Below are 18,075 nucleotides of genomic sequence, written 5' to 3' on the forward strand. Positions count from 1 at the left end.
CTTGCTGCTAGTATACGCTGGCTCAGGCAGGGCATGTATGATGGAATCCTTTGGGGATGTGTGGTTTTTTTCCTCAACAGCACTGCTTGCTGAGTTCTAAAACTTGCAAATGTAGTAGACAGGAGACATAAAGACTTCATGTATATTTTACTGTTGAGGAAATATGCTGGTGTTAATGGCAAGACCATATGCCAAAATGAAAGTCGATCTCTGTCAGCAGTATAGAACTAATATATGCCTTTTTCCCCTTCCCTTTCATTAGGGCAGAGCTTGGGATATGGCTTTGTGAACTACATTGACCCCAAGGATGCAGAGAAAGCTATCAACACCCTGAATGGATTGAGACTTCAAACCAAAACAATAAAAGTACGTTTAAAAATTTTTTATATCTACTTTAGAACAGAAGTTTAAAAAAAATAAGATTTATTTGTAGTTCTTTCCTTTCTTCCTTTTGGGCCCATATAAACAGTTACCTGGGAGACATAGTGGAATCTTGGTGTTTGTTGCATAATGGGAGAAACTGTTCAAGAGTGCTATATATAATCATTCATGTATTCGCAAAGGGACAGAGCAACAACTCTCTTAGATAAATGTTTTAGGAAGCCTACGGAATCAAGTCTCCTTCCCTTATAGAGAATTACTTGCCCTGTAACTTGAGGAAACCTTAGACTTGTTCTTCTATAAAGGTCTGGGTAGTAAATAAGCAAGGTTTTGCGAGCCATGCAGTCTGTCACAACTTCTCAACTCTGCCTTTATAGTTTGAAAGCAGTAATAGCCACTACATAAACAAATGGATGCAGCCGTGATCCAATAAAACTTTATTTATGGGCAATGAAACTTGAGATTGATAAGATGTTTATGTATTACAAATATTCTTTTTATTTTTTCCAAATTAAAAAATGTAAAAACCATTCTTAGCTCATGGGTTATACAAAAAGGTGGCAGACTGGATTTGACGCTTGAGTTGTAGTTCTAGCAAATTCAGCTTGCTTTGAGGAGACTAACTGGAGGAACTTACATGACACAGGTTATTTCTTCTGTTGTTTTTCTTTTTAAGACATACAGTAAATAATTTTGTAGATACTTTGCTGCTTTTGTGAATCTTTGAAATTCTTACATAGATTCTCTCTTGAGAGGGAGCTAATCCAATTCACAGCATAGATTTCTTTTCCTTTAGAAAATAAGAGGAATGTCGCCTCTAGCAAATTCTTAGTACCTATATCATCAATTTGCTTTCTCCTGCCCAGTGCAGACGTTGCCAATCAGTCATGGAACTCTTTCTCACAGAGTCTAGATGTGGCTCCCAAATATTTTTCAAAATAGTGTTCCAGACGACTTCTATCAATTGACTTAAGTTTGAACCTATTTTCCACCCTTGATTTAAGAAACCAGCTCAGACTATAGCCTGAAGTGGTGAGGGGAAGTTATTCAAGGCTGACTGTAGTATCCATCTTGCTTAGAGACTTGTCTAAAAGATTTTTGCCCATTTTTTTTCAGGTATCTGGAAATGCAGTGTCATTCTTGTGCTTTAAAGTTGCTTTTCTTAGAATTACCAGTTAAGGTAATTTATTAGCCCTGAGTGGTTTTGACACATCATTCCTTATATTTATTGGCCCCTAAGAAAAATGCCTACCAGCCCTGTCTTATCTAAATGAAAGTATATAGTGGTTCCCAAATATACTAGGGTATGAGAGGTCCCAGAATTCTAGATACTTCTTCAGCAAGAAGATGTCCTATGAAAAGATTCACCAATCAGAAAATGAACTGGTGACTGTATATTATCAAAATGTGAAGGGAAAAATGAGATTTCCAATAAAGTCTAAGACAAGTTTGTTTTGAAGTTTTTTTCAGTCTGAACTGCTTTTTCTAATTATCTATATTTCTCTGCATATTTTTTGTGTCAGTGATCTTTTTACTAGTACTATTAAGTAACAATAAGTGTTCTTTAAAAAGACATCCAGTGTTCAGTTACCTTCAGATTGTGTGCTGTCTATCCTACAGCAGATTTTTGCGGGTTTCTCTTCCTCAATTTATATTGATTTCCAGGGTTGCTGCTAATTTGTCCTAGTTCTGAGGTCCTGAGTTGTGGTTGGGAAGAAAATGGAATAGATGGTCAAGATGGCTCATCCCAGGAACTGTCCTTTTCTCCATTCTAGAAATAATTACCCTTATTTCATTCTAGTGTGTCAGTTCTTTTACTAAATATCCTCCTGCACTAAGATCCAGAAGAAGATAGAAATGCAGGGGCAATAGGTCTCCACAGGAGAAATGCCCATGGCCTTCAAGGAGACAGTTGATAACAGCTGTATCCTTACTGTTCATCATTCAGCCTTTTCTCTTTAGGGCCCAGCTGCTTGGGCTGAATATGTGGAAGAAAGGACAGTAAAGCCTTGTGGCTTTTATAGTGTGACATCAATTTCTGATTTTCTGAGATGTGGGTCAGGGTAATGGGTAAACAGCAGGCTACTTATTTCTCTCTCCCTATTTGGTTCCTGTAAAAATATCAGATAACAGCTGGTATCCTCAATTTGGCCCAGATTTGTCTATGAGGCAAAGCAGACCATTTCCCACAAGTATATAGCACCGCCTTTGCCTGTTTGTTCTTTCTGTGTTTACTTATTTCCATTAGACAGATTTTGTGCTCTTGTACAATGTCTTGAGCCAAGTTTTTCTAGTATTCACAGCTTTAAGAATGTTTTGGAAGTTGAGTTAAGCCTTTTCATTTCCTGGGATACTATTCCATAAATAAGTCTTTTTCCCTCCTCTAATCTATACTGGTGATGGCTGTCAGCACCACTTTCTTACACAGCACCACTTTACTCATGTTACTGCTCACGCAGAACTCTATGGTGTTTCTCTACTGTTTTACCCTATCATCTGGCTGAGTTTTGTAGGAGTGACGCCAGTGCTATTGCCGTTCTCCACTGTAGTCAGACTGGCTCTTTACTTGTAAGCTGATCTTACTCCCAGCGTCTGTGCATATGCATTTGCAGCTCCTACTTCCTGGTATACCCTTTCACACTCATTTTTAGTTTAACTGTGGTCATCTCATCTTTTGGAGCCCATCTAAAGGAATTCTGTCCTTCAGCTTCTGTCTTGCCAGGTTGTTCCAGCTCCTGCTGAATTCCCCCTTCTTTGAAGTCTATATTCTTTACCCTTGAGGAACCACAGAAGTTTTGGAATTACAGGGGGACCCATATGTAATTTAGGCTTAAGCATTGCTCTCTGTCCACAGTCAGAGTGGAGATCTTGGTGGTCATACAATTTAGCCAAGACCAGGCAGTTGAAGAAAGAGCTGTGACTCAAACAAATCCTTGTCTTCTGATCGTTATATCAGAACTCTTGCCAGGACACTGTGCTTTACTTGAGAAAGGTACAGAAGATTGGTTAGTATATTCAAGTGTTTGTATACTCCAAGCCACTTAGAATTTAGTATGCGTTTGGTAAAATTCCTGGTTATTAGGATATTGAAACAGTGAATCAAGTGCTGTGAAAGGTGGTTTATTTAGCAGTTTCTCCTGGGGCTCCCTAATAGCATTGGCTCAGTAGGGTTTTGTGCAGTAGTTGGTGTGTTGAATAAATGACAAATGTTCAGTATTTCCATGGTGAGTGAAGTGAAGTCCCTCAGGCTCTGTGAGGACCTAAAGCAGTTGTTCCCAAACTTTGGTTGCATCTTAATCCCAAGGGAAGTGAGTTAGAAATACAGTTTCTGGGATCCACTTTAGATCTGCTAGATCACTGTCCACAGGTGAGATTCAAGGTTCTGTTTTTTATTATGCTTCCCAGGTAATTTATGACAGCAAGTCTAAGGCCTAGCACTTAGGAATCAGCAAAAATGTTTGGCAGTTCTCTATACATTTGGTATTTGTGTGTGCAAAGTTCAGTTTGTCTTCTAGCATTTTACCTTAATAATCCTCCTGTGGTTCATTCTGTTAACCAAAATATTAATGTTTTTTTCTTGAGCATGCTGGGCGATCGTTTAGCATCCAGAGTTCAATGTGGTTCACCAGCCTTTGCTTTTAAAAGACATGGCATAGAAATTGAAAACAACGTATCCATCTCATAGTAGGATGCTGTTTGTTTAAGCAGTAGCAGATACAGGTTAAAGTCTCGAGATACTTGTTCTCTTGTCCTAAGGGTCACTTTTTTTCCTGGTTAAGGTGATGTTCCAGCAGCATACCTTGCTGGTGAAATGACATCATGCCTGTACTGCATGGGAGGCAGCTATTTTGGATTAAGCCTGCCCACATTGTCCCCAGTGTTGACATGGTAAATAAAGTGTGAATATTACAAAAATGTTTTAAGATTCTCATTAGGGAAGGTAGTGAAAAGGTAATATGTGTGCAGTTCAGGCATGGGGGTAGGGTAGTAATCTCATGGAGTGTCAAATTGTATGCTGGTGAGAAAAGGAGAGGTTTTTCACTAAGATCCTTCAGGTCCCTATAGGAATCCTTCCTTTGGTGAATTATTCATGAGGTGAGTGGTTGTACCTACTGTGTTCAGTCTTCGTGCTCTTTCTCTACTCATTTTATTTTTAGGGGTCTTAAGTATTGAAAAAATCTAAATAGTATGTGGAATTTTTATGGCTTAAAGCCAATAATTTTGACTTGTTAGGTTAATGGTGTCAGACTTAAATTCATGATTAGCAAACTAAAATCATTCATTGACAAGAATATGTGTAGACTTCCTCCCTCCTCTGCATGAAGAACTCTGGATAGGTGATTGTCACATAACACAGTGAAATGGATACGTGGCTCCCAGCATCTCTCTCAGCTTTTCCCTCTTCTACAATGGGCCTAGGATGCTTTATTTTTCCTGAAACGGGTTGATTTATCTGGAAAGAAGGAGCTGTTATCTCAGGGAATAGAATGTTTTATTGTTATTGGTAAGTTCTAACCCCTCCAAAGAAAAAAAAAAATTCTGTCTAGAATTACTACTACCATAGAAAAACTGCCCGATTTTGGTCTTGATTAAATAAATATTTTCCTTAATCATTCAGCTATAGACCAGGCTAAAATTTACCTTTGCTTAAAAGTTATTAATTGGTATACAATCATATGAAATTTCTTATACTGAAATAATTAAACCACAATTAACCACATTTGGAAAATTCTATTATAAAAATGAGAATATTATAAATAGTATTATCTATTTTTTGTGTTCAGTTTGAGAATGATTAAGCAAAGCTAAGAAACCTGTATTCTAAGCTACTGTATTGCCATTAACTTTCTGTTAAACTTATACGTTTTTCTAACTAGCTTATCCTTTTCTCATTAGTAAATGTCATATTTATACTTTTTTTTCCTGTTTAGCATGAACTCGACCCTTAACATAGGAGGAATGTAGAACTACATTTCTGAAATCTTACTCTGTCTAAATTACCTTACTAAAATGATTTAACTGGCTGCTTAATCTTGGACAGAGCTTTTAACCATTTAAGTTTCCATTTATGTCATTAAAATAATTTGTTCATCACTGAGAATGTTCATTACCTGCCTTTTAGGAGAGGAAAAAAAGCTTTTCGTGGTCTGCTAAGTTGCATATTAAGAAAAAACATTAACTTTTTAAATGAATTCATGTTTATTGCGTAGAATGATTTGATGAAAAGCAGCACCCTCTCCTGAAGAGAGAATAATTTTAACTGCCTTCCTCTTTCACTCTTGAAAGTTTAATAGCCACTGTAGACTTTATATTGGGATTTGAGTTTCTAGTTCAAACTTCTTTTGCGGCAGGATTATTGGGATTGGGTTGGTTTTTCTTTATCATTATAATTTGTTCTTTTATAAAAGTTAATACTGATCAGGAGGAAGTATTGTTAGATGCTGTGTGTAAACCAGCCCCCACTGTAAAGAAGGAGAGGGTATGCAGGCAGGAATGTAAGTAAAGCTACACTAAGGGCTTGCCACCCAGTAGGTCCTCTGTTAAAATACCTGCAGCACAATTCTGTGTGTGACGAGTGGCTCTAATAGCCATAATGCTGAGAGTTCATGACTTTAGTAGGGCGTGGAAGTTTTAAAGCAGTTGATAGGGGAACCATATAGAATTTGCCCAAAAAGAAAGCAGGATGGGAGGCTAATGTGGGAAATGAGCCTGAGTTATGTGTTACGGGAGTATGTTCTGGGTGCGCATGTATGTGAAGGCGCTGATGTTTTGTTCTGTAGGTGAGGGAGGGACACCAGAGGGTTTTGAGCAGAGCAGTGTTGGGATTGACCTTCAGTATTTAGGAGAGGAAGGTTTGTTTTGTATTTAAACGCCACATCTTTCTGAGCATTTCAGCCTACCCTAGTGTTTTTCTGGCTTGTGTAGTTTGTTATTTCCTGTGATGGTACAAAGGGTAGAAATTTATAAATCATCTCCTACAAAGTACCCCTCATTTAAAAACTTTTACCTCGAGCAGATTTGGAAAATTTAGAAGTAATAGTTTGAAGAACAGGCCACAAATTAACTGACCTACTTATGAGATGTTAGCCTTATAACTGTTACTTATCTGGACAAAAAAAAAATTGAAAAAGTATATACCAGGAGTGGGGTAAAAATGGAAACATTGAGTAAATTGTTCCTTTGCCTTTTAAAAAATACAGACTGACCGAGTACATGTTTTCCTAACTTTATTGTTAACTTGTGTTCTGGAAATTTCCACAGCCACATGTCAAGTTTTAACAGTATATTACATCTGATTATCAGCACCTCTTCAATACATTTAAATAAAATTCTTCTATCTATATTGAGTCCCATTTACATAGTCCTTATTTGAAGTGAGAAGTGACAGATGACTTTTTTACTGTTATTTGTATAATGCCCTTCATGTGTTTTGTAGAATGCTCTCTTGTCAGCTTTAATTTTTTTCATACAAAAAGCCCAGAAATGTCTTACGCACCTAGTGTGGTCTAGGGAATGTGGGTAGGTAGCCCAAGTAAGGTCCAGAGCTTGAATGTCCTGTCCTCAAGCCTCTTGTGTTACTTTTGTTCCTTCTAGCCACCTCCAAAGTGAGAGTTAATTGGAATTCCCAAAGGGCAATAAATAGGCATTCTTCCAATGGATTTCCTTTGGATTTTCCCACAGTTGTTGGAGCAGAGGCAGAGCCTACAAAGAAGGAAGGATGAGGAACAGGGTTGTTGGTGGCAGTGTCCCCTGCTTACTTCCTGCCTGTCAGCCACACAGTGGGTAGTGATGGTGGAAGAGTCTCAACAGTTGACTGAACCCATCTTTATTGGAATTGATGGATCATTTTGTTACCTAAGCATGCTGCACAGGGATATCATAGCCCCTCATGGCAGATGCTTAAACTTACCCAAGGTGAGGTCTATACGAGAAAAGCCTGACTATTTCATTTCTGTAACCAGCATGGAGAATGTCAGGTTTTATGAAGACCTCCATTGGAATTAAAAGAGTAACTGCCTCCTTGTGAGTATTGCTTCTGTGTAAGGCAGGGGGAAAGCCACAGAAGTAATAACTTGTATAAGTTTAGGAAATTGTTGCTGTCTGTGTGTGTGTGCACGTATGGAATTGAAAGGGGCATGTGGTGGGGATGTCACTGAAACTTACTGTTTATCAGAAATTTGAGTCATTGAGGCAGAACCCTTATAACAGCTCACAGGTCTAGAATGTTAAGTGCAAAATTGGTTTCCTAATAATAATGGGCTGAGGAAGAGATTCAAGCCAACCGTGTGCATCATGATAGAAGACACTGAAAATAGTTGAACCACATGTTCAAATGTGTTTGAGTTCGAGTTCTGAGATAACAGAGAGATAAGATAAATTGAAACTGATCTGGATGGCCAAAAATCTTTTCTACCTGAACATCACACTGCTAGCCCTCGTTGCTTTACTTTCCCAGTACTTTTTAAGGGGAATGTGGGGTAGGGCTTTTCTTTCATTTATCACCTGGGAAAAGTGGTGCTAGGTCAGTTTGGCTTCTGTCTGTTCTACCACATACCTGGCTTGCAAAGTTAAGATGATTGTGTTAACTTCCCAAGAAGGAGCCCTTAATTCCTTGCTGTATCTACTTTTCAAACAAATTTCATAGGACTGTTATCTTTTTACTGTTTTGAATTCATGCAGAAACAGCAGTAGTCCCTGGTAGGCAAATACTTAATCCCTTTGATGAAATAAAGCTCAGGTTAAAAGGGATTTGTTCAAAATGAAATAGCTAGTAAGCACTACTGGCATCAGAAATGTAGTATCATGTTGGCTGATGTCGTAGCTTTTGTTGTTTTCTTTCCATTTCACATTATTGATGTTAAACTGTTTTGCTCAGATACCACTCTAAATAAACCAATTAATAGAGGCCTTAATTTGGGCCTTTGAGTGTCTTTGTCTTGAGACTTTCTGGACCAGATCTCTTAGGTGCCAGAGAGTGAAGCTGTCTTTGCCTAGGAGTGAAGAACTCTGCCCTCTTTCAGGGCGAGCACTTGAGACAGCCAGACGTACAGTTTGAGAAGAAAACTGGATCTGGAGGTCATACTTAGCAGATAAGTGAGTTAACATTGATTCAGTTATTTCAGTTGTAATGAACAGTAAAATTATTATAATAGTAGTAACTTCCTGAAATTATTTTTTAGGCAGCTACCCATTCTTCAACAATGTTTTTCTGGTAGGTTCATGTAAGTCATAGATGCTAGTTTAAAAGTTACAGAAATGTGCATTAACATTGGTCTCTCTTTAAATTTGCGTAGACTCTTTAAAAAAGCATGGACGGTACATTTTATTTTACTTTCACTTCTGCCAGCCATTCCTATCATTACTTTTAGTGTGCGTTCTCAGCCGTATGTACTACATTAGAATTACTTGCGGATGTTTTATTTCCAGAAGTGTCTTGACATGCTGCTTTTGGGCAATGAGACAGGGCTGTACAGTTGACACTTGAACAATTCGGGAGCTACAGGTACCAGCCCCCATGTAGCAAAAAGTCTAACTTTTGACTCCTCAAAAACCTAACTACTGGTAGCCCACTGTTGACTAGAAGCCTTACTGATAACATAAACATTATCACATATTTTGTATGTTTCATGTATTACATATTGTGTTCTTACAATATAAAGTAAGCTAGAGAAAAGAAAATGTTATTAAGAGAATCATAAGGTAGACAAAATATATTTACTCTTCATTAAGTGGAAGTGGATCATCATAAGGATCTTCACCCTTGTCATCTTTGTGTTGAGTAGGCAGAGGAAGAGGAGGGGTTGGTCTAAAATCCCATATTAAGTGCACCCACACAGTTCAAACCCGTATTGTTCCAGGGTCATCTGTATTTTGAAAACAGTACAGGAAATCTGATACTTGTCTGCCTCCTCTCCCTTCCTTCCGTGAAGAACTCTTTTGAATGCTGCAATAGGACTTGGAGGTGTAAGTCTTGGATTTGTGTTCTGTTTGTGGTTTCTTGATGAGGTGAGCTGCAGGAAGGGCAAGGAAAAATAGAACAAGCATGTAGTCCTGGAAACTGATAATTCAGAAAAAGTTTCAGTTTCCAGTTTTGTTAAATGTCTGTCTAGAAATTTGTGCCTGCCTTAACCAAATAACCATATTCATATTCCTAGAAAGAGTCACTGAGAGAAGCTCCTAACTTCATTGAATCAAGCACAGTGGCCTTTTTGAAGAGACTGACCCAGTTGAGCCACATCCAGCCAGTCTGGGTTCTTGGAAATATCTTTGGATGAGTTTCATGGGCTTTATTTTACATCTGCATTTTTGCATTTGCAGGTGATTTATATTCCTAAATGCTTTGCTTTCAAGCTACCTGGCATTTGTCTTACTTAGAAACTAACAACCAGTGGATGGCAAGGAAAAGGGCTTGGCATCCGTGATTGTTATGAGCGATCTAGGAAACCCTAATATGCCCAGAGTTTTGAGGATTATTTCAAATACCTTTACACAAGAGACTGCCAATACTTTAATGTTCATCGGGATCAGTGGGGTGGGGTGGTTGATTAAAAATGCAGATTTCTACACCCCAACCAAGACTTACTGAATCTGATTATCTGCAGAGAGAGACTGAGGAAATTGTAGTTCAACAGCCACCACAGGTGATTCTTCAGCAGATGGTGGCCTGACCTGAGGAACATTGTTTAGTGGATCTTAATGATTTGCACTTGGGTAGGTCTGTGGTGCTTATTTTAAAACAGGTCTACTTGTAAATAATAGGATTTTCATTTGTAGATTACATCAAGATATGTTGAATGGCTGGGATTCACTAATGTGTTTTTAATGAATATAGTGCTGGATTTACCTAAGAAATAATACACATTCTCACACACAATTTGCTCATTTTCAAAGCATTTGTGTGTCATTAAATACTTCAACATTACAATTATGTTAGCATAATTTATTTGCTTCTGAGAGTATTTGGAGAATTTTCAGTATGGTTCTTTAGGACCTATCCATTTAAAATGGGTGTCTTGGCCGGGCACAGTGGTTCATACCTGTAATCCCAGCACTTTGGGAGGCTGAGGTGGGCAGACCACCTGAGGTCAGAAGTTCAGGATCAGCTTGGCTGCCAACATGACGAAACCCCATCTCTACTAAAAAGTACAAAAATTAGCCGAACATGGTGGCGGGGGCCTGTGATCCTAACTACTCCGGAGGCTGAGGCAGGGAGAATTACTTGAACCTGGGAGGTGGAGGTTGCAGTGAGCCGAGATCACACCACTACACCCTAGCCTGGGTGATAGAGGGAGACTCTGTCTCAAAAAAAAAAAAAAAAAAGGTGAAAGGGTGTCTTATAGTATAGAGATTGGGAGTTAAGTTCTGTGATCCAAGGTGTTAGATTATGAAAGTGGCTTTTGAGCTGGGCGTGGTGGGTCACGCCTGTAATCCCAGCACTTTGGGAGGCTGAGGCAGGTGGATCACCTGAGGTCCGGAGTTTGAGATCAGCCTGGCCAACGTAGTGAAACCACGTCTCTACTTAAAATACAAAAAATTAGCTGGGCTTGGTGGCAGGTGCCTGTAAACCCAGCTCCTGGGGAGGCTGAGGCAGGAAAATCCCTTGAACCCGGGAGGCGGAGGTTGTAGTAAGCTGAGATCGCACCATTGTACTCCAACCTGAGCAACAAGAGCAAAACTCCCATCTCAAAAAAAAAAAAAAAAAAAAGTGGCTTTTAAAATTTAATAAAAATTTGTCTTACTTTTATAGCCTGCCAACCAAACCCCTCTTCCTTCCCTACCCAGTGTCTTGATATTTGAGCTTTCTAGCCAGGGCCTCAATAAATGGGAATTTGCTCTATTGTAAGAGCTTCCACGCATTTTATGCTGTAAGTTTTTGAAGGAAAACATTTTTTGCTATATGCAAACTTAATTTAGAAACCTTTTGACCTCTAAACCGAATGTTGCCCCAAAGCTATGTGAAAGCAGTGCATACTCTTGCCAAAAGGCTTACAGTGTTTTCCCCCTGCTCAGAGTTGCAAAAATGAATAAGAAACCAAGGATTTTTTTTCATGTTCTTCATTAAGCGATGTCTGGGGGGAATTGTAAAATATGCATTGTCTACAGTATATCCTGGTGCACGAAGTCAAATGAACTGTGAAGGTGAGGGGTAAAAACACCCCTCTCACCTTTGTGCTTTGTTCTTTGGAGTATTAAAGAACATTGATCTGCCAAGTGGCAAAGGGGATACTATTTGGTGGTTTAATTACAGCTAGTGAGTGTTATTGATGCTATCAATCAGCAAGACCCAGGGAAAGGACCTGGTGCCAAATCATTCAGTGTAATTAAATACCTCAGGAAGGGATTCTCAAGGTGCTTCTGCAGATCTGAAGCAGGGGAACACTTTGTCTTAGAACAAAGATAAAGGTGGTTGTTCCCCTCCTCGCTTCCCCTCTTTAAATTTCTGCAGGTGTTGCGTAGATGGCAATGATATGGTCTCTTTATTGCGTACGGTGAAGGTGGTCCATGTTTTCCTTAAAAACTCTTTGTTTTAAAGCCTTCACAACTGTCACACAAAGGGTTTTAGAAATACAGTAATTATTTTTTGTTAAAGCTGTTAGGGGGAATATACAGCTCAGGTGTCTAATAGATACTTGGAGAATGAAGGATTGTCTTTGAATGAGACTATTAGTCTTGCAAATCAGTTCATTTAAAAAAAACTTTCCCTGTGGTTATTCTCTAATGTCTAATCTTGTTGTGAGAGAAATATCTTGGTAGACTTAAAGTCATAAAACACTCACTAATGTTCCAGGGGTTATCCCCTTATGTATTGAATAAATTTTTCATAGTTGTATAACTTATGTCAGCTCCACAAAATATGTGTAGGTAAAACTTCCTTTGGCTCTGTGGGGAGGGCTTTTAATAACATTTCTGTTATTCTTTTTCCTTGCTTTCTCCTTTATCATACGTGCCCCACACAAATTTCCATCTCAGCCTGTTAAATGCCATAAGCAATCTGCAGTGTTTGCTGTTACTGCTTTTTAAATTTTTAAAAAACTGGTACAGTTTCTACTGATTGAGGCTTACCAAAGACAGGCTGCCCTTGAAAGAAAGTGAGCTGGCTTCCTAACTTCTTTGTATATGTATACCTGTATACATACATTAGATCTCTGACAATTGGGTCAAATCAGGGCCCAAAACACTAAATCTTGGATAGCGTATGGTTTACTTGTAATGTAGATACGGCTTGCAGATTGTGTTTTAAATTTAAAACAGGTGTTTGAATGGGGATTGTTGAAATAAAACATCCTTTAAGAGGAAGATTATTTGTTAGGAGTTTTTCTCTGGGTGTTTGAGGAATCATATTTTTAAAATACATTAAAGATTTAGTAGAAGTAGTTATTTTATGTTCAAGACTTCCCTTCCCTTAGGGCTTTATTATATTATATGGAACAATAACAAGACTAATAGGCCTGTCTCCAAGTTTGTAGGAAAGGTCAATAGCTTTAAAAGATGTGCATGGTGCTCACCTTGCCCACAAAACAAAGGGCCAGGATGAGCAAATGTAAAAATTTTTGAGAAGTATTTAATTGCAACTTTTTTTTGGTTTACTGAGACCATGTAATCTTGGCTATACAGTGTTAGACAGGGAGTATCTGTAATTAAATATTGTATAAACATTTTGAGTGCTTAGTGTGGGCTAGTTAGCTTTGCTAAATGTTGGAACAGCATTAAAATAAGACAAGAGGTAGCCTTGTCCTTGATCTCATTGTGTAGTAGGGGAGACAGCGCTTAGTTTATGTGACCATTATTTGGATATATGATGAGTGAATGCAGAATACAATGAAAATGGATATGCCACTTGCTGTCTAGAGGCCTCTGCGATGATTTCAGAGGTGATGGTGTTTTACAAGCTAGGTTTTATTGGGCAGAAAAAGAAGAAATGTATTACACATAAGGGAATATCTCATCCAAAAGCACAGATGCCTTCATGTGATACGTACCTTTTAGGAGAAGCTTACATCTGAACACCATAAAGTATACTTATTCTATCAAGTAATAACCTTCTACAAAAATGATTGGCAGGAAAATTTGATTATATCTAGCCCTGTACTTTACGTTTATCCCCCTTTAGTGAAGACCTAATTTATAAGAGAAACAATAGGAAGGAATTTTGGGTAGATCAAGTAATTTGCTCATAGAAACATATTTGCCTTGTTCTGCAAAGATCCTTGGAGACCTATGGGACTCATTTAAGTATTTACAAATGGTATCTAGATGAAGTTTCTCTAAGCAGTATTTAGTGTACACACAGAGGAAAGGATCATTATATTTTCATTACTGTATGAAGTAGGTCAAAGAAGACTTGGGTTTCTGAACATTGTTGCAAAGCAGTTTTTCTTCTAGTTACAGTACAAAGGGAAACTTAACTGTAGATGGCATTTACATTTAACTTTACTACCATACTGATTTTGACTGTTCTCCTCACCTGCGTTGTGATGGGAAACTGTCTCTATATTCTCCTTCCATACATTTCTGTCTGATAATACTTACCAACATTTAGATTGTCATTCCTCTGCTCATGAAAGTTTTGCACTGCCATTCAAGGGCTCTAGACTCTCCCCTCAACTCACTGTTCTGGTGTTGTCAGTGTCCTACAGAAATCTTTATTCTAGCTCAGCTGGGCTCTTCATCACTCAATATGCAAGCCTAATTCTCCATTGCCTTGGATTATTCTCTGCCTACACGGCCTCTAACCCTGCCATTTACCAAGTTTTATTTGGCCATAAAATAATAAAAGTGGATAAAAATTTATTCACTATACATTACCTTTCTCTTCTATTTGGGTCTGCCCTCTGAGGGCAACGGGATTTTTGTCTTTGGAGAGCAGCTTACAGAATGTTTTTATTTATAACCTCTGCATGAGGAAGCTTCTGTCTATTGCTTATAAGAGACAGTGAAGACCTGCTCTGTGTGCTCAAAGATGGAAAAACTCACAGTTTAAGTGAAATTAAAAGTTGAAATTCTTGGAGGCTTTTGTTTTGTTTTTTGTTTTAATGCCATTTTTAACTTTGGGTGTGTTTTTCAAAACTTCTTGGTAGGTGTCATTATACATCGAAGATATGGTCAGATGAAAGATATATAAAGGACTTAACAGCTTTTTTGTTTCATACAAAAACAAAGTTTTTTATATATACATATTTTTTTAATTATATTTTAAGTTCTAGGGTACTTGTGCACAACATGCAGGTTTGTTACATATGTATCCATGTGCCACATTGGTGTGCTGCACCCATTAACTCGTCATTTACATTAGGTGTATCTCCTAATGCTATCCCTCTCCCCTCCCCCCACCCCACAACAGTCCCCAGAGTGTGATGTTCCCCTTCCTGTGTCCAAGTGTTCTCATTGTTCACTTTCCACCTATGAGTAGGAACATGCGGTGAAAAACAAAGATTTAAGTAAAGGTATCCCTTTATGTGAGATTTTCTGCACAATGTCCACCTACCCGTCTCATTTCTTATCCACTTCTCCTTTTCATGTACTTCTCTCTTTGTCAGATCATGGATGAAGAAGTGTATGAAAGTCCTAGGATGTTTAATTCACCAAAATTGGCTTGATGAGAACCTTTTTTCTTTTTTCCCATTACCAGCCGGTACTGGTTGGTTTTTATTCTAAGACACCTACAGTTTATTTATGCCAGCCAGTGTGTAGTCCTTCTTTAGTTTAACATTCTAACTCAGCATTTTAATCTGTTGACAGTGCCTTAGGCATACTAGATATTCAGATACTACACAAATTATATCTTAAGTACATTTTTGGAGATAAAGTTGCCATGGTTATCTTCATAGTATTGGCATCTGTTGGAGATGTCATTTGGTCAAGTTTCAGAATCTTGAAAGAACCCTTGGCCATTGCTGGAGAATGGGCTTCTAACAATTGGATGAGTATATCTGATTTTCTGTAAGCCAATTTAGCCTGCATTGTTTTCAATGAAGCAGCAAAAGCCAAGTTATTTGGGCAAATGCCACAACTTCTAATCATCTTGCTTGAGAGGTACTTCAGAACAACCTCCTGGCCGGGCGCGGTGGCTCACGCCTGTAATCCCAGCGCTTTGGGAGGCCGAGACGGGCGGATGACGAGGTCAGGAGATCGAGACCATTCTGGCTAACACTGTGAAACCCCGTCTCTATAAAAATGCAAAAAAATTAGCTGGGCATGGTGGTGGGCACCTGTGTTCCCAGCTACTCGGGAGGCTGAGGCAGGAGAATGGCATGAACCTGGGAGGTAGAGCTTGGAGTGAGCCGAGATCGTGCCACTGCACTCCAGCCTGGGTGACAAGTGAGACTGCCTCAAAAAGGAAAAACCTCCTGCACAAGGCCATGGAATATATACATTCAACAGGTATTAGAGTCCCTACTTGGTGGGTGGGACTATGTGAGATAGGCTTCATATAAGACTGAGTTTCAACCCTCTAGAAGTATAAAACGTAGTAATATAAAAGCTTTGAATGGTGATACTATTAACTTGGGAGGAAGCTTTGAGGCAGTCTAGTTCTCTGGCCGTATTTAAGAAAGCTCAAAATACTGAGTACTGAGATTTTTCTTTTAGTCTCTCGAATGTATTCATAAGATATTTAAAGTGTCTGAAGTGAAAGTTTTATAGTGGTACTTGATAGTGTAGCCTCTTCAGTATTGTTTTTTAAACTGGGAAATCATATTGAATCACCAGGTGGCCGATTGCATGGTAGCTTGTAACACGTTTCACATGCAGAAACATACACATAACCTTCATCTCAATATAGAAGTTATTCCATGAAGTTCATTTATATTTCTACTACTGTCTATCCAAAAGAATTTCTCATTTTACATTTTACTGGCCTAGGTTCAACAGATCTCTACAAAAGAGAATTGAGGTAGTGGGAGGTTTAATATGTAACAGCTTGATGGGAGAAATAAAATTTGGGGGCCTTATTGTTGGCCCATTTATAGATGTTGAATGTTTGCTCTCTGTATGTCAGTAAGACAGCTCCTTCCTTATGTTCCCTCCATCCAGGCTGCAGCCTTCCCAGCACACTCATCTGCTGTCACCTTACAAAATATTTGGAATATTCAAGAATTAACTTTAATAATTATCACCATGGATTTGGAAGAAGCCTCATTTATATATGTAATTTTTGAACTGCTTCTGTGTTAGAGTGCATACATTGTTCTTGTGCCAAGTCTTCTCCTCTGTGTCATCTTTCCTGACCTCAAAGATAATAGTATTCCTTGAGTTTTTGTTCCATAAATTGGGGATGATGATAATACCCAATGCATAAACTTGTTGGGAGGAGCAATTGAATTAACATATGTTACATATCCAGAACAGTGTCTGGCACATGGTAAACAATAAGTGTTAGGAGCTATCATTATCTGAATTGTTTCCTATGTTTGTATATAAAATGATGTTATGATTAAAACATTTATGGTTCCCCTGCTCTGTGCTAATAGTTTTATTGTTCCATTTAATACTTGTAAGGTTTCCATGAGGTAAGTACTGTGATTAACATCAAATTACAAATAAAGAGATAGAAGACCTAAGGAAATGATTAACTGGTAAGTAACAGAGCCAAGACCTGGACCTAGCTCTGTGTGACTCCATACCATATGTTTTTACTCCTTAACATTGGAGGGTTGTGGTCCAAACATTCCATCCTAACCGCTAGTTTCATAGTATGCTGTGTAATGGCCAGAACTGTACCCATTACAGTGTATTCTCTTCTGCTTTGTATAATATATTTTTTAACCTGGTGCTAAGCTAACTCGTGCTTGCCTCAGTTGCAGCCTATTCACATTACTTAATATTTATAAATATTATGTGGCTAAATAAATGCAGGCTCATTTCTGAAGTTAGAAGTAAGGAAGTTGGTATTCTTAACCACTACTGAAAATTTTCTAATGCAGAGAGGGTAGGAATAGACTCTTTGGTGGTTACAGCTAAAACTCCCATCTATTTTTTATACTTCTTTAGTGTAATCACCTTCTAAAGTCTCAAAAGGCTAAGTGAAATGTTCCATATTCCATTTCCAATCCTGTACATTTTGATTGACAAGTTCCTGCTTAAACTTGGAATGGCTAGTCTACTGTCACTACCATAGTGAATTTGATTTCACTGCCTCCACCTCAGGTGCCATATCCACTACCATTGCTCAATTGTTTTGTTTTCTGTTAAGTATCTCTGCAGGTAAAAAATTTAAGAAATGGTAAGGTATTTGTGGCCTAAGTTGCATTTCAAGAATATCTTTACCATGTATCCCATTTGCCTTTACCAGCATGACATGTCCTTGTTGAACCAACTTCATACTAGAACCAAGGAGAAACAACAATAAAAGGGCATAAGTTATCTACCGGTTGTACTTTAATAAAAACGAGATGCCCGTCAGGGCAGCCTATTTAGACCCTCTTTGATACACATGGATGCAACTGTTCGGGTAGCATTTAATAAACCCCACTCAGTGCAGTGTAGTTTGTCAGAGGCTCTTTAAGATGTGTGAAAAGGGAGGTCTAATTTGTCAAGTCTGTAGTTTATGATCAGTTGCTTGATACAGATCTTAAAGCCAAAACACTTTTTATTTTTCTGTGGCTATTCAGTAGTTTTATTATTGTCTTTAACAATGTCATAGGATCACTTATTTTTATGACATTACTTATTTATTCCTAGCTTCGTCTTTAAGTT

At 38.3% G+C, this 18,075-nt stretch overlaps 1 protein-coding gene across 14 annotated transcripts in view; it reads left to right on the forward strand.

The window, feature by feature from the left end:
* Nucleotides 1-18,075, forward strand: part of ELAVL2 (ELAV like RNA binding protein 2) — a 159,281-nt gene that overhangs the window by 118,601 nt on the left and 22,605 nt on the right. For all 14 annotated transcript variants that reach the window (XM_030817611.1, XM_030817612.1, XM_030817605.1 and 11 more), the window contains one exon: nt 263-366. In XM_030817611.1, coding sequence (XP_030673471.1) covers nt 263-366 — 104 coding nt within the window. The remainder of the gene's footprint in view (nt 1-262; nt 367-18,075) is intronic.

Source organism: Nomascus leucogenys, chromosome 8 (genome assembly GCF_006542625.1).
Source record: "Nomascus leucogenys isolate Asia chromosome 8, Asia_NLE_v1, whole genome shotgun sequence".
NCBI lineage: Eukaryota > Metazoa > Chordata > Mammalia > Primates > Hylobatidae > Nomascus > Nomascus leucogenys.